The following is a 27452-nucleotide window of genomic DNA, read 5'->3' on the forward strand; positions in this document are numbered from 1 at the left end:
ATTGGAACAATAGCAAAACAAGCTGTAGTTAAAATGGAGGGCACATTTTCCACAATAACTACATATGTACATGTTCTAGACACTGTAATAAACAAAAAATATTTAAAGCATTTTACTTACTTCAATCAGACAAATCCAATCCAGTAAATCAAAGGGATGATTGTCAATCAAAAATCTGGATGTTGTCTTCAAGTAGGATGTGTGAATGACAAGTAATCACATCTCAAAGAACTTGTGAATTGTTTGTACCAGGTGTGTCAGCTGCTTCAAAGAGATTAAGAATTACTCTTGTCTTCAAGCATTAATTGGAGGAAAAAACTAAATTATTATACCAAGTTCATTAAAAATAACATATAACATGTGGTGCATTCAGGCCACAAGAGGTGGTGCATTTGGACTAGGACCTGGTGTCTTCAGACCAGGGGATGGTGCTTTCAGGTCATGATGCTTTCAGGCCATTATTCTTAAGGATTTATTACAACCAGGACTTTGAAACAGTATTTTAGCATTTCCAGTTTTGGGTTTCACCCAAAAATTCATGCTCCCAAACCAGTTAGAACAAAAAATACTGTTCCAGAACCGGTCAATAACGTTCCATGTCAGCTGTGGGACACTGAGAGCACTGTATATGCCAGACCTGTATGTGGCGCTGTGTCAAGAAAGATGACTTTAAGCTTGCTTTCAGCTTGTTTTCATCTTGGAATATAGTACGTGCCATGGGATTAATATACATGCTGTTGAATTAAACTGGACAGTGTTTGGTACTTTCCCGGAGTAAGTGAGGTCATACCGGACTTTTCCATTACAAATGGGGAGGCCCATGGAATGAACTCAGTGGTGAAGACGATGGAATATGTCTAAAGATGATTCTAAAATGACAAGTATGATTAAATGAAGTATTAATGTGTTAAAAATTAAGAGTTGATTAGAAAAAGTATGTTACAAATAAGTGAAATGAATGATTATATGAGTTGTTTTTCATAAAGAGTGCAGAGTCAGAAGAAAGAGGAAGTGAAGAAGTTGTTTTTCATAAAGAGTGCAGAGTCAGAAGAAAGAGGAAGTGAAGAAGTTGTTTTTCATAGAGTGCAGTTAGAGAGAAAGAGGAAGTGAAGTGATGTTGCAACAAGGCCAGAAGAGCTGATGATAAACAACTGATCAAATGATTAAGATGTGGTGGAATATGAAATGAATAATAAGGAATGAAAATGTTTGTATATGATCATATGAATTGTTTTTATGTGAAAAAGAGTTGTAATGAAATGATTAAATATGATTGATGTGATTCTAAAGAAATGATTTAAAAAGAATGAATTCTCAGAAAAGCTGAAGTGTTAACAGAAAAGAGGAACTTGAGAAATAAGTTACTGGCAAGGGGCCGCAGATGGCTTCCAGTAAGGGAAGGAGAAGGGAGGAGGTTTTGAGTCACCAGCGTCCCCATGGTAACCAAGATGATCTGAAGACAAGAATCCAGCTCATATATAAACTGTGAAACACCAGGAAACGGGGTTATTCTTCCAGGGAGAGGTGCTGTTGTCACTTCTCCCCTGCTACGAGGAGATCACAAGACTTGACCATCTTGTGAGCAGCAATTGGAATCGTGGAGTGAGAGGATTGGAGCCATAAGAGATCATTTGAGAGAGTTTTCAACTCCCACTCAGGCCGTCCAGTCACGGAGTAGCAGAGCATTGGAGAATAATCACTGGCCTTAAGTCTGAGTGGGGAAGTTTCAACGTTTTCTCTCTCAAGGAACATCACATCATACCAGAATGGATTAGATCAACTTTTGGTTGATTGAAGAAGGAATAAACTCTTATGTGGATTAATTTCCTGAAGGATTACAATATCACACAAGGATCGTGGTCAGCTAACAACTAATAGCTGATGAAGAGGAAATCAAGTTCATCGAGCTGGGGATTTTAACATCAAAAACCTCCTTCCCTCACTCCTAGAAAAATTGTTAAGAAGTCAATCCAGTCCAGTCAAAGTAAGATCAGACAGCATTATTGAATTAAAAACAAAAATCTCTGCCAATTATTATTCTAATTATACTTGAATTACTGTTGTGAAATTATCATCATATAACCTATTTTGATTATGTTGTCGGCACTTGCAAAACCTGCAATAAATTTCCAAGCATGCAGTTAAAGTGTTAAGGCTCGGACATTGGATTTATTGATGCTTCTTAAGGTGTAAAAGTTAAAGGTTATTGGGTGTACAACATCAAAAAGTGCTCTAAAAGGTTAGTCTGGTTTTTAATGAAAATAATGCATCATGGGGACTCGCTGTACGAGTCACTAAATTCAAAATCTAGCAACATTCCAAGAGCCCTGATCCATAAGAGGAGAGCTGCGGTTAACGGGCGTGGCCGGTTCGTATCCTGGTTCCAGAGAAGGCTATTCGACCGGGGTGCGAGATCAGCGTCAGCGGGGTGGACGTCCGGATGGAGGCAGTGAGCGGCTAGACGAATCTCCTCGCCACCAGCTTGAACAGCCTTTGTGCAGCCCTGCCGGGTAATACCCGTGGAGACACGAAGGTCGGACCCCAGAGACGGAGAGCTGGTTTTAGTACACAAACGCACTCATCGGAGGGTGAGCGCGTGCCGTGTATCTAAGAAATAACGGGATCCGACAGCTGTAACGCTCCCACAAAAAATGGAGAAGCCAATACAGTGTTCTGTAACAGGCAGCAGAAACAGAACACTGAGTAAAATAAAGCCTTTTAAGCGAAAGAGGGTCTGCGCTGATCACCTGAAATAGACTTACTGCATATTTAAAGTGGATATGACACCTAAAAAATGAGGTAAAACTGATAGAAATATCAAAAATATACATACAGTATAGTAAGTTGAAAGTGGTTTTAATCATTATCACTGAGAAATAAAGTTTGTACAGCTTCTCAAAAGTGTGTTTCTTGGAAAGCACGCTGGCAGCATTCCATCAGCGGTCACTTGGTGCCGTGACGTCACAGCCTGTAGAGTCCCATCTTTGTCTGTTCGATTGACAACAAGAACAGATAGGCCTCAGCGTGGACAGTGACGAGATTGAGAACTTTTCTCACTCCTCTTCAAGTGGGGATTGTTTCTGTGAGGAAATCGAGACTGACTCAGATCCTGAGGATGTTGCAGCAGTGATTAGACCCTACAGATTCGAGCCGTATCTTTTGGACGAACATTCAAACCAAGAGCATTCTGACAGCGATAATAATGCAGACGGTGCTTATGGTGGAGCCGAAGTAGAGGCAAGAGACGTGCCAATTCCGATGGATTTTGAAAGGCTGCAGAATACTGAATAGTAAGGGAGGCTTTGATTTTTGTTGCTGCTGTTTATAACACTATAATTATAGCATTTTCAATTCTAGCGTCTGTTTACCGCCTTTGTTATTTTTCCCGTACCCGCGATAGTGTAGCTACTACTTGCAGACCACCATCATTACCTTCGGGTTTTTGCCGTTTTCGAGTGCCTGGCACCATACACTGTGAAAGAACGCATTCGAATTCTAGTGCTCGAGACATACAAAATTCTACAAACCCACCTACAATCTCTGCCATTTCTCTAATGTAGCAGATTTTCTAAGCTTCATAGGCTTTGCCGTGGACGTCGATGTGCCGCGGGGAAAAACGCTTGGAACAGCCAGCGGCAACAAAGCCTTCTTGTGACGTACATTTATCCCAAACTGCTCCTTCAAAGCTGGGATGGCATCAAAACACCCATCTTCAAAATGTGCACAGCACAACAAAGAATACGCAGTTGGCCTCCATAGCGTTCCCTTCGTCAGACCTCATCTTGTACGACGAACTTGCTGAACCCACTGTTCGTGGAGATTTTTGTCCTGTGGAAAATTGAAAAGGCTAAAACCTTTCGCCCTTGTGTTTGTGCAATATGCTGCGACACACTGGTCAGGCATATCGACAAACAAGTCCCTGAGAGCTGTGTTTAATCAAAGCTTCTGCCGCTAAAAAAAGTGTAAACAATGGGCGCCAAGTGTGCAAGCCGATATGGTCTACAGGCAGTGAAGTATTTCCGGTTTCGTGCTTAGCGGGAAGCTGTTCACGGGGCGTGCAGATTTTTCAGTGGCGGGACGTTCAAATGAGAACCGCATCCATTTTCCCAAAACGCTTAGGTTGACCTAATTATATAACCTTTGTTACATGTAATAAGACTATGTTGTCTTTAAGTGTCATATCCACTTTAAAGTGAAGCAGTGTGTTCATGTATTGTTAGAAAACACGGCGCTGTGTTGCTCTCAGCCTCACAGACCAAAATAATGGACAGAGCGCAAACCCACTGCTGTCCATTGATTGGCTCAGCAGCTAAAGCTTCAGTCCTCACATGATCATTCATACAGTCCAACTGTTTAAAACATTATAACTCTTCACACACTAAGTAAATAAAAAGTCTTAATCTGACCTGTTACATCATTTCAACTGGATTCATCATCATAGCCCGACAAGAAGACGTTCTTATTGTGGAAGAGAACGTCTGGGAAATAGCATTTTTAAAAGAAGTCCCTCTCTGTTTGTCTGCTTCGGGTGTGTTTCTCAGCCTGAACCAGAGAACTGTATCTTCAACATTCTGTTTGCAACGAAAATAAAATCTCATTTGATCCATCAAGACAAAAAAACAAAAACAAAACATAATAATGACCCAAATAAATTCATTGTTTTTAAAGAACTCCTTCAATGTTTGTCTGCTCTGGGTGCATTTCACAGTGTGAAGCATGGGACGGTGATGGTTTACCTGCCAACAACAACCAAAATAAACGACAGGCAGAAATGAACGTCACCAGATCTTCTTCTTCTGTCGAGTTTCTTGGTGGTTTGCAAACTGACACGGTGCATTACTGCCACCAACTGTTTGGGTGAGGAGCATTAATGGAGTCTGACGTCCTCACCGGGTCTTTGTAAACAGAATCTTTTCAAGAATTAAATAAATAACGGTATTAACGGTTATCATTATTCTAAATACATGGTTCTGTTCTGGATCATAAAAAATATAAAAATAAAAGTTTCTGGTTTTCGTTCCATGAATGAGTTCAAAGCCTTGATTAAAACTGGTCCATCTGAAGTCCAGTAAAGTCTTTTCTGCTCAAAACGGAACTATTTAAGGTTATATGTATCAAATACATCTGTAGTTCTGAAACAGTTATCACATTAATCATAATCAACAACAAAATACAAACCTAAATGTTTTTTTCTGGGGGGGGGGGGGGGGGGGGGGGCGTGCTGTGTCTGTTTAAACTTTAGAGCACAGTGAGTATTTTCACAGTTTTACCATACCTTAAGAAATTCCCCTTTCATGGTACTTTCTTTTAGTATATAATACCCATTTGTTGCATATGAAAAATGTTCAGTCTCAGCTTCCCAAATGTCAGACATGTAGTTGTCTATAACACTGTGTAAAGATATGATCTATTAATAGAAATTTAAGCTGGCCAGCATACAGGAGAACATCATTAGGGCTCTAAGGGTTAATTTTAATTTAACCTTTATACGAGGTCTGTTAGAAAAGTATCAGACCTTTTTATTTTTGCAAAAACCTGATGGATTTGAATCACGTGTGCTTGCATGAGCCAACCTTGAACCTTCGTGCGCATGCGTGTAATTTTTCATGCCTGTCGATTGCATCATTTGCTGGTAAGCAGCCTTTGTGTGAGGTCGTGCAGTGCTCTCGGCGGATTTTCACTGCAAGGAAAATGGCGGAATGACTGGAGCAGCACTGCATCAAATTTTGCCAGAAACTGAGCGACAGCCAGGTGGAAACCATTCGGAAGATTCAGGTGGCTTTCGGTGATGATGCTATGGGCATCACACAGATTAAGGAGCGGTACAACCGGTTTAAAGACGTCCGCACAGCGGTGGAGAGCGAGCCACGCTCCAGGCGGCCATCAACATGCCGAAATGACCAGATCATTTCCAAAGTGAACGCTGTGGTGATGCGGGACCGTCATGTGACTATCCAAGAAATTGCGGAACAGGTGGACATCAGCACTTTTTCGGCACATTCCACTGTGACAGAAGATTTGGCCATGAAAAGAGTGGCGGTGAAATTCATGCCGAAGCTGACGGCGGAGCAAAAGCACCTTCGTGTTGAAGTCTCACAGGACATGCTGGACTCCAAAAAATGATGCCCACCTCTTCCACAATTTCTCGGATAGTCACAAGACTGAAAAGCCGTCTGAATCTTCTGAATGGCTTCCACCTGGCTGTCACCCAGTTTCTGGCAAAATTTGATTCAGTAGCGCTGCTCCAGTCATTCCGTCTTTTTTCTTGCAATGAAAATCCGCCGAGAGCACTGCACACGTCCTCACACAAAGGCTGCTTAACAGCAAATAACGCAATCGACAGACGTGAAAAAGTTCACACATGCGCACGAAGGTTCAAGGTTGGCTCATGCAAGCACACGTGATTCAAATCCATCAGCTTTTTGCAAAAAATAAAAAGGTTGGATACTTTTCTAACAGACCTCGTATAACCAGGTTAGTCCCATTGAGATTGAGATCTCTTTTGCAAGGGAGACCTGGGCAATTATAAAGTTTCCAATTCATCTAACCTGCATGTCTTTTAAATGTGGGAGGAAACCAAAGCACCCAGAGGAAACCCACACAAACATGGGGAGAACAGAGGAATGGTCTATTTGAAGAGTTTCAGTCAGGTTTTAGAATTCACAGGGGGTCGTTTTGACCTTTGGGGTTTTTACGTAATTATTGTATGGCCTTGCCTTACAATATAAAGCGCCTTGGGGCAACTGTTTGTTGTGATTTGGCGCTATATAAATAAAACTGAATTGAATTGAATTGAACATGCAAACTCCACACAGAAAGGCCAAAGGTGGGAATCAATACCATGAGCTTCTTCTTGTGAGGCAACAGGGCTAACCACTAAGCCACTGTGCTGCTTAATACTTTAAATTAGGGATAGACTGATAATTGGATGGGATGATAATCAGCATTGGCCAATAATCCCTCTGGGCGCTCTGTAGGGACAGACTGATAATTGGCTGGACTGATAATCAGCCTATTCCGATAATTGGCAAAGCCGATACTCGGCCAATATTGGCCGAGCCAATTATCGGTCTATACCTATTTTAACTTCAATGTATCTGAGGTTTTGCGTGTGGGCTTGACAAAAAGTACAACTAAAGTAACTTGTTGGTTGGTCACCAGATGATTGTTTGATTATTCATTTGTCGTTTCTATTGGAAACCTTTCAAGCATTATGTATGACATTGTGCTGTTCTATATCACATCTGGTAGAGTTAGGGTTCAAACAGGGGTCTTTTTTGGTGGGGGGGGGGGGTGAACACATTGGCTTGAAATTGTAACACATAGTTTTCTTAGATCAAGTATATTTGATTTTACATTTTATGAACAACTGACTGATTACTTGCAAAGTTAAAATGCAATCACTAATGATAACAGTTAACCGTAGCTGCAATTTTGTATAGAAAGATTGGCAGGTAAAATATACTGAAAATACTTACATGTACTGAATTAAACATTTTGAAAATCTTTGCCTTTTTTTCCTTTTAACACTGAAATAATGACCTAGTAATATGTAAATGTTACTAAAACATTTTAACTACAACTGCAATTCCAATGATGTTGGGATGTTGTGTAAAATGCAAATAAAAACAGAATGCAATGATGGCATACAGCTGACATAACTAGGTCATGTGATCAGTTAGCTTAGTTGCCAAGAAAGGCTTTCTCGGATTGGTCCATTTCACAAATTAATTCTGTTCTTCAACACTCCCTCATTTTAACTTATTTGTCTCAAATCTGAGCAGAATCCACTGTGTTTATCTGTGTGTTTTTCTGTGGATTATGAAGAGAGACAGAAAAAAAAATGTGTGTAATTTTGGACAAGTTATTTAAAATTACTGTCATGTCTGAAATTTTATAAAGTGAAAATATCAGATATATGTTTTAGTTTTAAAGTAATGTGCTAATTGTTAAGGGTTTAGTGAGCACATGCTGTACCCAGTAGTGCATTATCAAATCAAATCAATTTTATTTATATAGCGCCAAATCACAACAAACAGTTGCCCCAAGGCGCTTTATACTGCAAGGCAAAAGCCATACAATAATTACAGAAAAACCCCAACGGTAAAAATGACCCCCAATGAGCAAGCACTTGGCGACAGTGGGAAGGAAAAACTCCCTTTTAACAGGAAGAAACCTCCAGCAGAACCAGGCTCAGGGAGGGGCAGTCTTCTGTTGGGGCTGAGGGGAGAGAATCAGGAAAAAGACATGCTGTGGAGGGGAGCAGAGATCAATCACGATTAAATGCAGAGTGGTGCATACAGAGCAAAAAGAGAAAGAAACACTCAGTGCATCATGGGAACCCCCCAGCAGTCTAAGTCTATAGCAGCATAACTAAGGGATGGTTCAGGGTCACCTGATCCAGCCCTAACTATAAGCTTTAGGAAAAAGGAAAGTTTTAAGCCTAATCTTAAAAGTAGAGAGGGTGTCTGTCTCCCTGATCCGAATTGGGAGCTGGTTCCACAGGAGAGGAGCCTGAAAGCTGAAGGCTCTGCCTCCCATTCTACTCTTAAAAACCCTAGGAACTACAAGTAAGCCTGTAGTCTGAGAGTGAAGCGCTCTATTGGGGTGATATGGTACTATGAGGTCCCTAAGATAAGATGGGATCTGATTATTCAAAACCTTATAAGTAAGAAGAAGAATTTTAAATTCTATTCTAGAATTAACAGGAAGCCAATGAAGAGAGGCCAATATGGGTGAAATATGCTCTCTCCTTCTAGTCCCCGTCAGTACTCTAGCTGCAGCATTTTGAATTAACTGAAGGCTTTTCAGGGAACTTTTAGCACAACCTGATAATAATGAATTACAATAGTCCAGCCTAGAGGAAATAAATGCCTGAATTAGTTTTTCAGCATCACTCTGAGACAAGACCTTTCTAATTTTAGAGATATTGCGCAAATGCAAAAAAGCAGTCCTACATATTTGCTTAATATGCGCACTGAAGGGCATATCCTGATCAAAAATGACTCCAAGATTTCTCACAGTATTACTAGAGGTCAGGGTAATGCCATCCACAGTAAGGATCTGGTCAGACACAATGTTTCTAAGATTTGTGGGGCCAAGTACAATAACTTCAGTTTTATCTGAATTTAAAAGCAGGAAATTAGAGGTCATCCATGTCTTTATGTCTGTAAGACATTCCTGCAGTTTAACTAATTGGTGTGTGTCCTCTGGCTTCATGGATAGATAAAGCTGGGTATCATCTGCGTAACAATGAAAATTTAAGCAATGCTTTCTAATAATACTGCCTAAGGGAAGCATGTATAAAGTGAATAAAATTGGTCCTAGCACAGAACCTTGTGGAACTCCATAATTAACCTTAGTCTGTGAAGAGGACTCCCCATTTACATGAACAAATTGTAATCTATTAGATAAATATGATTCAAACCACCGCAGCGCAGTGCCTTTAATACCTATGGCATGCTCTAATCTCTGTAATAAAATTTTATGGTCAACAGTATCAAAAGCAGCACTGAGGTCTAACAGGACAAGCACAGAGATGAGTCCACTGTCTGAGGCCATAAGAAGATAATTTGTAACCTTCACTAATGCTGTTTCTGTACTATGATGAATTCTAAAACCTGACTGAAACTCTTCAAATAGACCATTCCTCTGCAGATGATCAGTTAGCTGTTTTACAACTACCCTTTCAAGAATTTTTGAGAGAAAAGGAAGGCTGGACATTGGCCTATAATTAGCTAAGATAGCTGGGTCAAGTGATGGCTTTTTAAGTAATGGTTTAATTACTGCCACCTTAAAAGCCTGTGGTACATAGCCAACTAATAAAGATAGATTGATCATATTTAAGATCGAAGCATTAATTAATGGTAGGGCTTCCTTGAGCAGCCTGGTAGGAATGGGGTCTAATAGACATGTTGATGGTTTGGAGGAAGTAACTAATGAAAATAACTCAGACAGAACAATTGGAGAGAAAGAGTCTAACCAAATACCAGCATTACTGAAAGCAGCCAAAGATAACGATATGTCTTTGGGATGGTTATGAGTAATTTTTTCTCTAACAGTTAAAATTTTATTAGCAAAGAAAGTCATGAAGTCATTACTAGTTAAAGTTAAAGGAATACTCGGCTCAATAGAGCTCTGACTCTTTGTCAGCCTGGCTACAGTGCTGAAACGAAACCTGGGCTTGTTCTTATTTTCTTCAATTAGTGATGAATAGTAAGATGTCCTAGCTTTACGGAGGGCTTTTTTATAGAGCAACAGACTCTTTTTTCAGGCTAAGTGAAGATCTTCTAAATTAGTGAGACACCATTTCCTCTCCAACTTACGGGTTATCTGCTTTAAGCTGCGAGTTTGTGAGTTATACCACGGAGTCAGGCACTTCTGATTTAAGGCTCTCTTTTTCAGAGGAGCTACAGCATCCAAAATTGTGCTCAATGAAGATGTAAAACTATTGACGAGATAATCTATCTCACTCACAGAGTTTAGGTAGCTACTCTGCACTGTGTTGGTATATGGCATTGGAGAACATAAAGAAGGAATCATATCCTTAAACCTAGTTACAGCGCTTTCCGAAAGACTTCTACTGTAATGAAACTTATTCCCCACTGCTGGGTAGTCCATTAAAGTAAATGTAAATGTTATTAAGAAATGATCAGACAGAAGGGGGTTTTCAGGGAATACTGTTAAGTCTTCAATTTCCATACCATAAGTCAGAACAAGATCTAAAGTATGGTTAAAGGGGTGGGTGGACTCATTTACATTTTGAGCGAAGCCATTTGAGTCTAATAATAGATTAAATGCAGTGTTGAGGCTGTCATTCTCAGCATCTATGTGGATGTTAAAATCGCCCACTATAATTATCTTATCTGAGCTAAGCAGTAAGTCAGACAAAAGGTCTGAAAATTCACAGAGAAACTCACAGTAACGACCAGGTGGACGATAGATAACAAATTTTTGGGACTTCCAATTTGGATGGACAAGACTAAGAGTCAAGCTTTCAAATGAATTAAAGCTGTGTCTGGGTTTTTGATTAATTAATAAGCTGGAGTGGAAGATTGCTGCTAATCCTCCGCCTCGGCCCGTGCTACGAGCATTCTGGCAGTTAGTGTGACTCTGGGGTGTTGACTCATTTAAACTAACATATTCATCCTGCTGTAACCAGGTTTCTGTAAGGCAGAATAAATCAATATGTTGATCAATTATTATATCATTTACTAACAGGGACTTAGAAGAGAGAGACCTAATGTTTAATAAACCACATTTAACTGTTTTAGTCTGTGGTGCAATTGAAGGTGCTATATTATTTTTTCTTTTTGAATTTTTATGCTTAAATAGATTTTTACTGGTTGTTGGTGGTCTGGGAGCAGGCACCGTCTCTACGGGGATGGGGTATTGGGGGGATGGCAGGGGGAGAGAAGCTGCAGAGAGGTGTGTAAGACTACAACTCTGCTCGGGATCTGCTGGGGGACAGCTAACGGCGGCTAAGCTACCTTGGTCCGCACCAACTACAGGGGCCTGGCTAGCTGTAGGATTTTCCAAGGTGCGGAGCCGAATCTCCAATTCACCCAGCCTGGCCTCCAAAGCTACGAATAAGCTACACTTATTACAAGTACCATTACTGCTAAAGGAGGCCGAGGAATAACTAAACATTTCACACCCAGAGCAGAAAAGAGCGGGAGAGACAGGAGAAGCCGCCATGCTAAACCGGCTAAGAGCTAGTAGCTGTGCTAAGCTAGCGGATTCCTAAAAACACACAAAGTGAATAATGTGTAAATAATTTAGAGGTGATTCAGCACAGGGAGTGCTTTAGTTAAGGCACGTGAAACAAATCGTTATCTAGATAAATCTAACTACGCAGATTAAACAGCTAACAGATACAGCAAAGCACCGCTGTGCTCCGGAAGAGGAAGTGATACAATACCGCAGTGAGAGCCAACCACCAGTAGAGGCAAGCAAGCATCACATCACAGATAGTAAGTAAGACCCTTTGGCTGCTCCCTTGTTTTCACTCAGGGTGTCCACAGTAGATCCAAGGTGGGTCTGCATGATGATTTGGCACAAGTTTTACAATGGATGTCCTTCTTGACACAACTCCACTTTACAAGGAGAAATGTGGCAGGGGTGGGGTTTGAACCAGGACCCTTCCACACTGAAACCAAGCACACTAACCACTTGGCCACTACCCCTGCTGCTTCACGTCACAGGTCCTAAGATTAATAATGTTTTCTTTATATGTGATAATTTGTTCTTTTTCTACAACCCCAATTCCAATGAAGTTGGGACATTGTGTAAAATGTAAAAACAGAATACAATGATTTTCAAATCCTCTTCAACCTATATTCAATTGAATACGCCACAAAGACAAGATATTTAATGTTCGACTGATAAACGTTATTGTTGTTGTGCAAATATTTGCTCATTCTGAAATGGATGCCTGCAACACGATTCAAAAAAGCTGGGAAAGTGGTATGTTTACCATTGTGTCACCTTTCCTTCTTACAACACTCAATAAGTGTTTTGGAACTGAGGACACTAATTGTTGAAGCTTTGTAGGTGGAATTCTTTCCCATTCTTGCTTGACGTATAACTTCAGTTGTTCAACAGTCCAGGTTCTTCGTTGTCGTATTCTGCGCTTCATAATGCACCACACATTTTCAAAGGGCAACAGGTCTGGACTGCAGGCAGGCCAGTCTAGCACCGGCACTCTTTTACTACAAAGCCACGCTGTTGAAACACGTGCAGAATGTGGCTTGGCATTGTCTTGCTGAAATAAGCAGGGACATCCCTGAAAAAGACATTGCTTGGATGGCAGCATGTGTTGCTCCAAAACTTGGATGTACCTTTCAGCATTGACGGTGCCATCACCGATGTGTAAGTTGCCCATTCCGTGGGCACTAACACACCCCATACCATCACAGATGCTGGCCTTTGAACTTTGTGCTGGTAACAACCTGGATGGTCTTTTTCCTCTTTTATCTGGAGGACACGACGTTCATGATTTCCAAAAACAATTTGAAATGTGGACTCAACAGACCACAGCACACTTTTCCACTTTGCGTCTGTCCATTTCAAATGAGCTCGGGCCCAGAGAAGGCGGCAGTGTTTCTGGATGTTGTTGATGTATGGCTTTCGCTTTGCATGGTAGAGTTTTAACTTGCACTTGTAGATGTAGGGACGAACTGTGTTAACTGACAATGGTTTTCTGAAGTGTTCCTGAGCTCATGCGGTAAGATTCTTTACACAATGATGTCAGTTTTTAATGCAGTGCTGCTTGAGGAATCGAACGTCACGGGCATTCAATGTTGGTTTTCGGCCTTGCAGCCTACGTGTAGAAAGTTCTCCAGATTCTCTGAATCTTCTGATTATATTATGGACTGTAGATGATGGAATCCCTAAATTCCTTGCAATTGACCATTGAAAAACATTGTTCTTAAACTGTTGGACAATTTTTTCACGCAGTGGTGATCCTCGCCCCATCTTTGTTTGTGAATGGCTGAGCCTTTTGGGGATGCTCCTTTTATAATCATCATGACACTCACCTGTTTCCAATTAGCCTGTTCACCTGTGAAATGTTCCAAACAAGTGTTCTTTGAGCATTCATCAACTTTCCCAGTCTTTTGTTGCCCCTGTCCCAGTTTTTTTAAAATGTGTTGCAGGCAAATATTTGCACTAAAACAAAAACGTCTATCAGTTTGAACATATCTTGTCTTTGTGGTGTATTCAATTGAATATGGGTTGAAAAGGATTTGCAAATCATTGTATTCTGTTTTATTTACATTTCACACATTTCAATGTCCCAACTTCATTGGAATTGGAGTTGTAAAGCGAATATTCCTTTAGTAACGTCAGCAGAGATGTACAATACTGTGCAATAGTCTTCGTAATGACTAAAAATACTATCAACTATATATATACTCAACAAAAATATAAACGCAACACTTTTGGTTTTGCTCCCATTTTGTATAAGATGAACTCAAAGATCTGAAACTTTTTCCACATACACAATATCACCATTTCCCTCAAATATTGTTCACAAACCAGTCTAAATCTGTGATAGTGAGCACTTCTCCTTTGCTGAGATAATCCATCCCACCTCACAGGTGTGCCATATCAAGATGCTGATTAGACACCATGATTAGTGCACAGGTGTGCCTTAGACTGTCCACAATAAAAGGCCAGTCTGAAAGGTGCAGTTTTGTTTTATTGGGGGGGATACCAGTCAGTATCTGGTGTGACCACCATTTGCCTCATGCAGTGCAACACATCTCCTTCGCATAGAGTTGATCAGGTTGTCAATTGTGGCCTGTGGAATGTTAGTCCACTCCTCTTCAATGGCTGTGCGAAGATGCGACGACGAACTGGAGTCAGGTCGAGACCCCGATGAGGACGACGAGCATGCAGATGAGCTTCCCTGAGACGGTTTCTGACAGTTTGTGCAGATATTCTTTGGTTATGCAAACCGATTGTTTCAGCAGCTGTCCGAGTGGCTGTTCTCAGACGATCTTGGAGGTGAACATGCTGGATGTGGAGGTCCTGGGCTGGTGTGGTTACACGTGGTCTGCGGTTGTGAGGCTGGTTGGATGTACTGCCAAATTCTCTGAAACGACTTTGGAGACGGCTTATGGTAGAGACATGAACATTCAATACACGAGCAACAGCTCTGGTTGACATTCCTGCTGTCAGCATGCCAATTGCACGCTCCCTCAAATCTTGCGACATCTGTGGCATTGTGCTGTGTGATAAAACTGCACCTTTCAGAGCGGCCTTTTATTGTGGGCAGTCTAAGGCACACCTGTGCACTAATCATGGTGTCTAATCAGCATCTTGATATGGCACACCTGTGAGGTGGGCTGGATTATCTCAGCAAAGGAGAAGTGCTCACTATCACAGATTTAGACTGGTTTGTGAACAATATTTGAGGGAAATGGTGATATTGTGTATGTGGAAAAAGTTTTAGATCTTTGAGTTCATCTCATACAAAATTGGAGCAAAACCAAAAGTGTTGCGTTTATATTTTTGTTGAGTGTATATATATATATATATATATATATATATATATATATATATATATACACACACACACAAGAGCAACAACCAGTATATATCTTGTGTGGCTTTTAAAGTTTCCTTTAAAACAAAGTTGTTTGAGATGAACTATCCCATGATTTTAGAAAACAGTTGTGTTAATTGGTTCATGTCTGGGCTGTAAACCTACAAGGTAAACAGATTTTTGTTCCTCTATAAAGGTTTGTTTACTTTAGTACACTACATTTTTGAATAATTCTTGAAAGTTTAAATATTTAAATCATATTCTTTGACATACTGATCGAGAAACATGGCACAGTTCAGTGTGCATGTCAGGCTGGTGTTTGGTTTTGTTGTCTCACCGTCAGGAACACAGACGCCAGCAGCAGGATGACAGAATACACCAGTCCTTTATTATTGATAAAAACCTGTGGAGACAAAAGTGAAACTATCACTGACTACCAGGAGTGAGAACTGTGTAGTCCTCGCGCAGAGAAAAGGCGTAAGAAGAGACAACGGTTGTTCATACCAATGAGCCGTGATCCACCACCAGCGTGCGCAGAGCCCAGGGGAAACCCAAACCCAGAAGGATGTCAAAGATGTTGCTGCCTATGGAGTTAGACACCGCCATGTCCCCCATCCCTGAAGACAAACACAAACTGAAGCACTCGCATCAACATGACAACAGAAAGTTCAGCTTTTAGACTTGTTACCTTGTCGAGCTACGATCAGACTCGCCATGCAGTCTGGCACACTGGTCCCTGCTGCCAGGAACGTGATGCCCATGATGTAATCTGGGATGTTGAGTGTGAAGCTGATGATGGTGACCTGACAGAAACACCAGGACACCTCAGAGCTCTTTCTTCTGGACATGTTTTGCATTAAAAACAAAATGGCTGAAGGTCATGCCTGAGCTTTAAAAGCAGCAACTGCAGATATACAGTGTGTAACTTAAGTCACAATGTGTAGAATTTATGCATTAAGGCATTTTAAGTATTTGGACAGTGACAATTTGTGTAATTTGTCTCTGAACAATGGAGATAACAATGGAGACTACAATGGAGATAAAACTAATCAACGCGCTAATAAAATTTAGCTTAGGAGGAGTTAAACAAGAAAATACAGTTTTAACTGTTCAGGAATTACAGCCATTTGTGTATACGAGGTCTGTTAGAAAAGTATCCGACCTTATTATTTTTTTAAAAACCATATGGATTTGAAATACGTGTGATTGCGTCAGACAAGCTTGAACCCTCGTGCGCATGCATGAGTCTTTTCATGCCTGTCAGTTGCGTCATTCGCCTGTGAGCAGGCTTTGTGTGAGGTGTGGTCCACCCCTCTCTTCTATTTTTTATTGCGAATACGATTTGGAGCTTTGCTGCACCAATTTTTTTCCAGAAACTGTGAGAGACCTCCAGGTGGACACCGTTCGAAAAATTAATATGGCTTTCAGGGACGATTTTATGGGGATTAAACAGATTACGGGGTGTTACTGCCGCTTTAAGCACTGCCCACAACTCCTGAGAGTGTGGCGCGCTCCCAGCCCCCATCGACAGGCTGACACCCCGCTGGAACAACCAGATCATTTCCAACGTGAAGGCTTTGTTGATCCGGGACCTCGTCTGTCTTAATGTGCCGGAAAAAGTGCTGATGTCCACGTTTTATCACAATTCCTGTGCTAGTCAGATGACATACCGGATCAAGACAGCGTCCAGTTTAAAAATGAACGGCACATTTCACTGTTACAGGAGTTTTTGTCATGGAAAGAGAAGCTGCTCCACCGCGCGTCGCGGTGCAGCCGCTCGGCGCAAAGCAACGCCGTGATGAAGCCTCACGGGACATGTTCTGGCATGTCCAGCTCATGGACAATCACATTCGGATATTCACACAACTGGAAAGCAACGGGAATCCGTCTGAAATCCACCTGAAAGCTGTCCTGAGAGACCAACACCGAGGTGGTTTTGTCCCGCGTAATGAACGGAGCCATGGCGTGTCCCTCCGCTTTTCTTTCCATGAAAAAAACTCCTGTAACGGTGGAATGTGCCGGAAAAAGTGCTAATGTCCACATCTTCTGCCTTTATGTGAAAGTCAGACGAGGTCCCAGATCAACAAAGCTTTCACGTTGGAAATGATCTGGTTGTTCCAGCGGGGTGTCAGCCTGTCGATGGGGGCTGGGAGCACGCCGCGCTCTCAGCAGTTGTGGGCCGTCCTTAAAGTGGCAGTAACACCCCGTAATCTGTTTAATCCCCATAAAATCGTCCCTGAAAGCCATATTAATTTTTCGAACGGTGTCCACCTGGAGGTCTCTCACAGTTTCTGAAAAAAAATTGATGCAGCAAAGCTCCAAATCATTCAGACATTTATTCGCAATAAAAAACAGACGAGAGGGGTGGACCACACCTCACTCAAAGCCTGCTCACAGGCGAATGACGCAACCGACAGGCATGAAAAAACTCACGCATGCGCACAAGGGTTCAAGCTTGTCTGATGCAATCACACGTGATTCAAATCCATATGGTTTTTTTAAAAAAATAATAAGGTCGGATACTTTTCTAACAGACCTCGTATAGTCACTTTCAGAAGCCAAAAGCAAATATTAGGATTATTGTTCATACAAATCATCACTTTCACACCCAGTTTTCTTTAGACAAGTGATGGGATGGGCACATGAACATTTCCAAATCACTGAATACATATTACACTTAATTTACATCAGTCATTAAGAAATACAAATACTATGGTAAATCTAGTTGGAGTAAGCATTTCTCAAAAAACAAAACCTTGAGAGACTGTGCGAGAAGCCACCAAAACATGCATGATAACTCTGAAGCACCTTCTGTGCATGTGATTGGATAAACTCTGCATGGGGCAACTTTTGTCTGTTGCATCACCAGTAACACAGCTTCATGGTGGAGTAACACCAAGAAGGATTTTCTTAAAAAACAACAAAAAATGAAATCTCCACTGCAGTTTGCTGGAAGGCACATGGGAGACTCAAGCCTACATCTGATGTTTTCTTGTATGAAATTTTGGAGTGAAACAGAGAAGGATTTTGATATAAGAAAACAGAACAATCAGAATTTTTGATGCAGATTTACAAAATTGGCTGTTTGTGAGTGTAAAAAAAAAAGGACAGCTGGCGTTTCTTTCACACACCGTGATGAACGTGTGTGCATGGTGCTGAGGTCCCATCTCCTTACCATCCACACCATGAGGTAGGAGAAGACCGCGATCCATAGTGTGGACGCCAAAAAGGTCCACATGAACCAGCGATGCCAGCGCGGCAGGACACAGTTAGGCACAGTGCAGTAGAGCAGGACACCCAGAGGCCATGTGATCACCCACTTCACCCGTGCACTGCAGCCACCTGAGGCAGGGCGGAGCAACAACATGTCAGACCCACCCACAGTGAGGCCCAACACGATGCAGGTTTTCATTCCACCCACCTTGACAACTATATGAATAAGTACTAGTCAGTGAAATCAGGTGGACTGTTTGGATGGAGTGAAAACCTGCAGAATGATGGTGTTCTATTCCAAACAAATGCTCCTCTTTACTTAAAGACATTTAGTGGCAACAAACATGGCTGAGCCCATTCAAGAAATTTTCAAGCCATAAGTTCTGTTTTTTTGTTGTTTTTCCCCCACGGAGAAGTGGTGCTTGTGATTTCTCATAATGATACTGACGGTCATTTCTAACCATAATAATGATAAATACAATCACACACATTGTTGTACGTAAAGCTACAAAACCAACAAGTTTATAAGTTTAATTTACAACTACTTGTTTTAATATGTCTTCAAAGTCCCACAATTATAAACTGTGGAAAGAAAAATGGCCATCATACAAGCAGAATTTAGAATTTATCTCACATAACTGTTCTGTTTGGTGATGTTTCTGGTCCCTCTTTGTTTGAAGCGACAGGCACATAAACCTGAGCAGTTTTTAAAGAGGTATCACCTCAGTGTCTGAGGTGTTTTGGCTAAAAACTTTAAAAATGTGTGAAGCAGGTGCGTAATATGACCCCTTTAATTAACCTCACCTGGGAAGCGCACAGGACTGAACACCCCGTCCTCCCCCTCCTCCCCCTCTGGCTGACCAGCCTCGACACCTGGCCTATCATTCGACTCTACGTCTCCTTTCCCAGGTCTCCTGCCTCCATTCTCCAGACTGCAGGAGCCATCCCTCTTTAGGCTGTTGCTGGTTGATCCGGGGCTGTCCTCACAGTCCCGCTGGTTCTTTGAAGTCTGGATCAGCCTCTGTCTCTGTGGACACAAAGCAGAGACTTTTTTTTTTAATAAATTGAAAGCCTCCAAACTGATTATCATGTCTGGTATGTGAGGCACATACCTCGCTGATGACCATACGTCCCGCCATGGAGAGCCGGGTTCTGGGTGAGAAGTTGGGAGTGATCATAATGCGCAGACCTACTTCAGAAAAGGACAGTTTGTGAGGATGGAGGACGAGAAGCTCATCTACCATGAGGACCGGAGGACCGTCCTGATCACGGGCTTGTCCTATTCCAAAACAGAGAAGATGAAAAAAAACAAAAAAAACAAAAACAAAAAGAGAAATACGCACCAGGTTTTCCATATACACTGAACAGAACAAAGAACATGTGTTTATTCTGTTACATTAAAAATAAATAAATAAATAAATAAAAATTCTCCTGACTGAAGACACCTTTGCTCAAAAGCACCATGGAGGTGTTGCACACGGAGGCCTCCTCTGTCGTCTTGTCTTCTCTACGCTCCTCTGATGTCACACAGTACGGCCTGCTGTTTTGGAGCCTCTCTGTCACAAATGCCAGAATCTGGGAGTTGAACCTGCAACCAGACACCAGAACCAGACGGCAGCTGTTTGCACCTGTTTGTCAAACAGGCATGGTGGCGTGCTGACTGCTGAGGACAGCTGGTCATTTCTCAAACTCACTTCATGATTATGATGTAAATTCCGTACATGGTCATAAGGAGCAGCGACTCCCACCTGCGGAGCAAACCGTGAATCTGGATCAGTTACATCATCGCACCATGTTTCAGAAAACAGTTTAGAAAATTGATCATTTACAAACTAAAGAAGAGAATAAATGTAGTTTTGACTGATAGCATGAATTGGAATATCAATCTGAAGATAATTATAGTCATGGTGGTGAACTTCAGCATGTTTCTTTGCTTCTGTCTGTCAGCAGATCTAAAAAATATAACGAACAGATTATGATGAGGTGTTGCATCAGTAGGCACTGAGTCGAGGAAAACTTACTCGTGGCAGCACGGTACTGCTGCCTCACAGCAAGAAGGTTGTGGAATTGCTTCTTCCCGCCCTTTCTATGTGCCGTTTGCATGTACTCCCCGTGCCTGTGTAGGTTTCCTCCGAGCACTCCGGTCTCCTCCCACAATCAAAAACATGCTTATTTAGGCTCTGATCCTTTTTGTCCCCCTGACCAAGGCAGCGTCTCTATATCTGGAGTTGGTCCCTGGGTGCCCAAATGTGGCTGCCCACTGCTCCTAGTTGTTGGATTGTGTCTATCTGTAATTAGGATGGGTTAAATGCAGAGGACAAGGTATGCACTGTCTTAAGTAAAGAGGCGGAGCCTCGGGTGCTATGAAACCTTCTGAGTGGGAGATGATGGGCTGGAGACTGAAGAGGTGGGCTCCGGACCAGAGGATCCTTGGGTTTGATCCCCTGTCACACAGGAAAAATCAGTAAGATCTGTTGGGCAAGTCCTTAATCACCAAATTGCATCCGGTGTGCAAGGTGAGCACTTTGCCTAGCAGCATGCTGACACTGGTGTGTGTGTGAGAATGCGAGGCATCATTGTAAAGCATTGGATGGAAAAACATGATAGAAATGCAGTCCAGATTAAAATCTGATTGGCCCCCAGCATGGCCTTTGTAACAAACTAAAAGTCCTGTACAGGCCACATCAGGCTTGTGTTCATCCACAGATACCAAAGTGTGAAACAAATGAGACTCCAACAGGACAGGATGCCAGTACATTGCAGGCTACTTTCCCAACCAACGCCAGTACCGTTCACACCTGGGTGGACTGGTACAATGCTCAAAAACCAAACAATTAATCTGAAACACAGACCTGGAAATGAACTCTGGTCTATATACTGGCTCACACCTGATCTAAAATAAACTCTCTTTAATTATAGCCAGTTAATTAATGTCCTGGTCTCATTGATTATGTCAGCAAAAGTACTCACAGTATTGATTTTTTAAAAATAAATATAAAGAAAATAAATCCGGTTTTAACCCTCTGGGGTCTGAATGCATTTCAATCAATCAATTTCAATCAATCAATTTTTTTATATAGCGCCAAATCACAACAAACAGTTGCCCCAAGGCGCTTTATATTGTAAGGCAAGGCCATACAATAATTATGTAAAACCCCAACGGTCAAAACGACCCCCTGTGAGCAAGCACTTGGCTACAGTGGGAAGGAAAAACTCCCTTTTAACAGGAAGAAACCTCCAGCAGAACCAGGCTCAGGGAGGGGCAGTCTTCTGCTGGGACTGGTTGGGGCTGAGGGAGAGAACCAGGAAAAAGACATGCTGTGGAGGGGAGCAGAGATCGATCACTAATGATTAAATGCAGAGTGGTGCATACAGAGCAAAAAGAGAAAGAAACAGTGCATCATGGGAACCCCCCAGCAGTCTACGTCTATAGCAGCATAACTAAGGGATGGTTCAGGGTCACCTGATCCAGCCCTAACTATAAGCTTTAGCAAAAAGGAAAGTTTTAAGCCTAATCTTAAAAGTAGAGAGGGTGTCTGTCTCCCTGATCTGAATTGGGAGCTGGTTCCACAGGAGAGGAGCCTGAAAGCTGAAGGCTCTGCCTCCCATTCTACTCTTACAAACCCTAGGAACTACAAGTAAGCCTGCAGTCTGAGAGCGAAGCACTCTATTGGGGTGATATGGTACTACGAGGTCCCTAAGATAAGATGGGACCTGATTATTCAAAACCTTATAAGTAAGAAGAAGAATTTTAAATTCTATTCTAGAATTAACAGGAAGCCAATGAAGAGAGGCCAATATGGGTGAGATATGCTCTCTCCTTCTAGTCCCCGTCAGTACTCTAGCTGCAGCATTTTGAATTAACTGAAGTCTTTTTAGGGAACTTTTAGGACAACCTGATAATAATGAATTACAATAGTCCAGCCTAGAGGAAATAAATGCATGAATTAGTTTTTCAGCATCACTCTGAGACAAGACATTTCTGATTTTAGAGATATTGCGTAAATGCAGAAAAGCAGTCCTACATATTTGTTTAATATGCGCTTTGAATATGACTCCAAGATTTCTCACAGTATTACTAGAGGTCAGGGTAATGCCATCCAGAGTAAGGATCTGGTTAGACACCATGTTTCTAAGATTTGTGGGGCCAAGTACAATAACTTCAGTTTTATCTGAGTTTAAAAGCAGGAAATTAGAGGTCATCCATGTCTTTATGTCTGTAAGACAATCCTGCAGTTTAGCTAATTGGTGTGTGTCCTCTGGCTTCATGGATAGATAAAGCTGGGTATCATCTGCGTAACAATGAAAATTTAAGCAATACCGTCTAATAATACTGCCTAAGGGAAGCATGTATAAAGTGAATAAAATTGGTCCTAGCACAGAACCTTGTGGAACTCCATAATTAACTTTAGTCTGTGAAGAAGATTCCCCATTTACATGAACAAATTGTAATCTATTAGACAAATATGATTCAAACCACCGCAGCGCAGTGCCTTTAATACCTATGGCATGCTCTAATCTCTGTAATAAAATTTTATGGTCAACAGTATCAAAAGCAGCACTGAGGTCTAACAGAACAAGCACAGAGATGAGTCCACTGTCCGAGGCCATAAGAAGATCATTTGTAACCTTCACTAATGCTGTTTCTGTACTATGATGAATTCTAAAACCTGACTGAAACTCTTCAAATAGACCATTCCTCTGCAGATGATCAGTTAGCTGTTTTACAACTACCCTTCCAAGAATTTTTGAGAGAAAAGGAAGGTTGGAGATTGGCCTATAATTAGCTAAGATAGCTGGGTCAAGTGATGGCTTTTTAAGTAATGGTTTAATTACTGCCACCTTAAAAGCCTGTGGTACATAGCCAACTAACAAAGATAGATTGATCATATTTAAGATCGAAGCATTAAATAATGGTAGGGCTTCCTTGAGCAGCCTGGTAGGAATGGGGTCTAATAAACATGTTGATGGTTTGGATGAAGTAACTAATGAAAATAACTCAGACAGAACAATCGGAGAGAAAGAGTCTAACCAAATACCGGCATCACTGAAAGCAGCCAAAGATAACGATACGTCTTTGGGATGGTTATGAGTAATTTTTTCTCTAATAGTTAAAATTTTGTTAGCAAAGAAAGTCATGAAGTCATTACTAGTTAAAGTTAATGGAATACTCAGCTCAATAGAGCTCTGACTCTTTGTCAGCCTGGCTACAGTGCTGAAAAGAAACCTGGGGTTGTTCTTATTTTCTTCAATTAGTGATGAGTAGAAAGATGTCCTAGCTTTACGGAGGGCTTTTTTATAGAGCAACAGACTCTTTTTCCAGGCTAAGTGAAGATCTTCTAAATTAGTGAGACGCCATTTCCTCTCCAACTTACGGGTTATCTGCTTTAAGCTACGAGTTTGTGAGTTATACCACGGAGTCAGGCACTTCTGATTTAAAGCTCTCTTTTTTAGAGGAGCTACAGCATCCAAAGTTGTCTTCAATGAGGATGTAAAACTATTGACGAGATACTCTATCTCACTTACAGAGTTTAGGTAGCTACTCTGCACTGTGTTGGTATATGGCATTAGAGAACATAAAGAAGGAATCATATCCTTAAACCTAGTTACAGCGCTTTCTGAAAGACTTCTAGTGTAATGAAACTTATTCCTCACTGCTGGGTAGTCCATCAGAGTAAATGTAAATGTTATTAACAAATGATCAGACAGAAGGGAGTTTTCAGGGAATACTGTTAAGTCTTCTATTTCCATACCATAAGTCAGAACAAGATCTAAGATATGATTAAAGTGGTGGGTGGACTCATTTACTTTTTGAGCAAAGCCAATAGAGTCTAATAATAGATTAAATGCAGTGTTGAGGCTGTCATTCTCAGCATCTGTGTGGATGTTAAAATTGCCCACTATAATTATCTTATCTGAGCTAAGCACTAAGTCAGACAAAAGGTCTGAAAATTCACAGAGAAACTCACAGTAACGACCAGGTGGACGATAGATAATAACAAATAAAACTGGTTTTTGGGACTTCCAATTTGGATGGACAAGACTAAGAGTCAAGCTTTCAAATGAATTAAAGCTCTGTCTGGGTTTTTGATTAATTAATAAGCTGGAATGGAAGATTGCTGCTAATCCTCCGCCCCGGCCCGTGCTTTCTGGACAGTTCACTCGCCTGGCATAATATTATTGCTGTTAACAGCTCTCCCTGCATCCCACAATCAAGTTTCATGTCTCTTGTTTCAGGACAACCTGTACTTTCAGAATATATATGCTATAGTGGAGTTTTATAAGTGTAATAAAGGTTTACAATCAGAAATAAGAAAGGAAAAAGTAAAGTGGAAAATAATTTTCCACATACATTTATTCAAAACACACAGCAAACTATAATAAACAACTGTTTTGACACTTTATAAAGGTAATTTGGGGTCTTGTGTAAAAGACTGTACAAATGCACATTTTGAACAATATATACAAAATGGTTGCTGAGTTTTGTTTGTCTTCATTTCACAGCAATTTCTGTTTGCTATTACACAAAGGTTACAACACAAATTTCTACTTCTACTGTGTTTTGGAGTGTTCTGTGCTGCTCTGAAAAAAGCTTTCACACTTCGAGGCCCATTCACACTCTGACTAGCGGCCCCTCTCCCCTCGCTCCACTGATATGGTAAACAGTGCTTTACGCCAGAGCGAGAGAGCTTGCCACAGGCTTATTCAATAACATTCACAGGCAATGGCTAGTGAAGCATCTCTGGCACTCACACACTCTGTGTTTGAGCACGTGAGATTGTGTGTGAGGCCCTCCGTCTGCTCCCTCTGATGACTTTCAGTGATCGCTGTGCGTAATGGCGCAGGGCGCATCAGAGCCAGCAACCAAGGCGCTATTCAAACGGGCCAACAAGTAACACAGTACTGCCAAAAACAATCTTTGGTTTATCACGTGAGGTAAATCTGCCCTACGATTGGATTTTGGAAAACCATGTGACGTGAACCAATTCCAATTGGACACTCACATTGCGCACATCATCACACAGCTTGTATGAGGAGTACAAAGATGGTGGATGGCTGGCTCGAAAGTCCGTGGAGTTAACTTTTCCGCAAAATAAAAGTAAGTTTCTATCTCATATCATTAAAAAGTTATTTATAATTTAGTAAAACTTGGTCTCAACCGTCGTATATGACAGCCCCAGATGGTTAAGGAAAATCTATACTTTCGTGATGATTTCATCCTGAATTTGTATCCAAACAAACAAATACAAGAATGCAGTGTCCCAAAATTCAGTTTTGGACCCAGGCACAGATCTAAATCTGGGAGGTTCTGAATTCTTAGATGAATTTGGTGCGTTCATCTCTAATTTGTCAACTAGTGCAGATAACATTCTGATCATTGGTGACTTTAACATTCATATAAATAAGCCTTCTGATCTCCTCTGCAAATCATTTATGGAAATTGTGGATGCATTATGTCATGATTCACATGTAGTCAGGGCTCAGCAGGTGGTAGGGAGCAAAATGCAGACACACAGGCAGGTGGTGGATTAAGAAAAAGGCTTTATCAATAAATCAGGCAGGGTCTGGTACACAGAATGGCAGTCAGCGTTGCAGAGGTATAGGCAGGTGATAAACAGAGGCATCGTCAAAAACAGGCGGGGTTCGATACCATAGCAAACAATGTAACAAGGGCAAAGACAAAATCCAGATCCAGAATATCAGTAAGGTCGAGAAAAAACGTGAGAGCAAGATACTGTGACAAGAGGGCCAGGACGAAGATAACAAAATCAACGAGCAAGCAAAGGAAAAGAAAACATGCAGGGCTTAAATACACTGAGTTAATTAGGAAGTGATATGGAGCAGGTGTGGTGTGCAGGCAGGAGGAGGGCGTGGACTAACAGAGGTGAGAGACTGTGAGACAAGAGAAGGCTGTGACAGGTGGACAAGGAGGTGACATACAAAACTGGGCGTGGCCAACAGAGCTGAGAAGGTGATGGGCAAGAGAGTGGAGTGATCTGAGGACGTGACTGTGATCCAAAAGAAACTGGATGTGAAAATATGAGAACAGAGAAAGGAGTGCAGTGACAAGATGGACATGACAAATGATGATAAAATATCCAAGACGGCATAGAAACTAAACATGAACAGAATCAGGTTGGAGAACAAGAAAATCCAAAAGCTAAAACTAGAATAGAACTGACATGAATAATATAACTGAAGACAAATATGGTAAACATGACAAATAAACTTAGTGACACAAGTAATCAAATGCAATCAAAAACAGTGGATCAAAACTAAACTAAATCAGAACTCAACATGTGGCAGGAGTGTACAGAAAAACCTGATTTACAAATGTGCTCAAGACAGTGACTGACTAACCAGAAAGTAAAGGATGAAGACTAAACTAGAACAGAACTCAATAAGTGGCTGAAGTGTAATGAACAGAAAACAAGCTGTGACAAAAGCAGTAATGAACCAAAATCAAAGACGGTGGTTCAAAGACTAAACTAAACCAGAACGGAACTCAAGATGTTGCTATGGTGTGATGAACAGAAAACAAGCAGCTGTGACAAAAGTGAAATAATCAGACTGTCAAAAAAGCAGACAAAAGGAAAATCAATAAAAAGACTGACAACAAACATGATGGGTGAGGACCGAACAGGGGCAAGACCTGACATTAGGATTTCTGCAATGCATTCGGGATTCGACGCACATTAGTGGAAATACCCTGGATCTGGTTCTCGCACTTGGTATTGCTGTCACGAGTATTGACATCATGCCTCTTACATCAGTGGTGTCTGATTACTCACTTATTAAGTTTACAGTTTCGCTGCCGTGTTTAGTGGAACAACAACTTTATATATCATTACGGCGATGCATCAACTCCTCAACTAAGACTGAACTCAAAGCTAGACTGCCTGATGTCTTACCTTCACATCTGACAAATACCTAGTCAGTAGACAGACTTGTGGATAGTTTAAACTCAGTGCTCAAAACTACACTCGACATGATTTCACCACCTGTGTTAAAACCGTGCTCCCCCAAATCACAGTCACCTTGGTTCAATGATTATCTGCGTGACCTCAAGCATAAAGCAAGAGGTCTAGAACGGAAATGGCGTCGTTCAAAATTAGAAGTATTTCACCTTGCGTGGCGTGATACTATCTTAGAATATAAGCATGCATTATTGGCTACAAAGCAGACTTAC

The 27452-nt window shown here is 41.3% G+C and overlaps 1 protein-coding gene across 4 annotated transcripts in view; it reads right to left on the reverse strand.

The window, feature by feature from the left end:
- The window catches only part of LOC117517525 (sodium/potassium/calcium exchanger 3), a 110392-nt gene that overhangs the window by 13452 nt on the left and 69488 nt on the right, over positions 1-27452 (reverse strand). For all 4 annotated transcript variants that reach the window (XM_034178569.1, XM_034178568.1, XM_034178570.1 and 1 more), the window contains 8 exons: positions 19957-20010; positions 19708-19850; positions 19375-19541; positions 19067-19289; positions 18225-18391; positions 15738-15852; positions 15554-15666; positions 15387-15452 (listed from right to left, as the gene is read on the reverse strand). In XM_034178569.1, the coding sequence (XP_034034460.1) occupies positions 15387-15452; positions 15554-15666; positions 15738-15852; positions 18225-18391; positions 19067-19289; positions 19375-19541; positions 19708-19850; positions 19957-20010 (1048 nt within the window). The remainder of the gene's footprint in view (positions 1-15386; positions 15453-15553; positions 15667-15737; positions 15853-18224; positions 18392-19066; positions 19290-19374; positions 19542-19707; positions 19851-19956; positions 20011-27452) is intronic.

The sequence above is a fragment of the Thalassophryne amazonica genome, chromosome 9 (assembly GCF_902500255.1).
Source record: "Thalassophryne amazonica chromosome 9, fThaAma1.1, whole genome shotgun sequence".
NCBI classification, from domain to species: Eukaryota; Metazoa; Chordata; class Actinopteri; order Batrachoidiformes; family Batrachoididae; genus Thalassophryne; species Thalassophryne amazonica.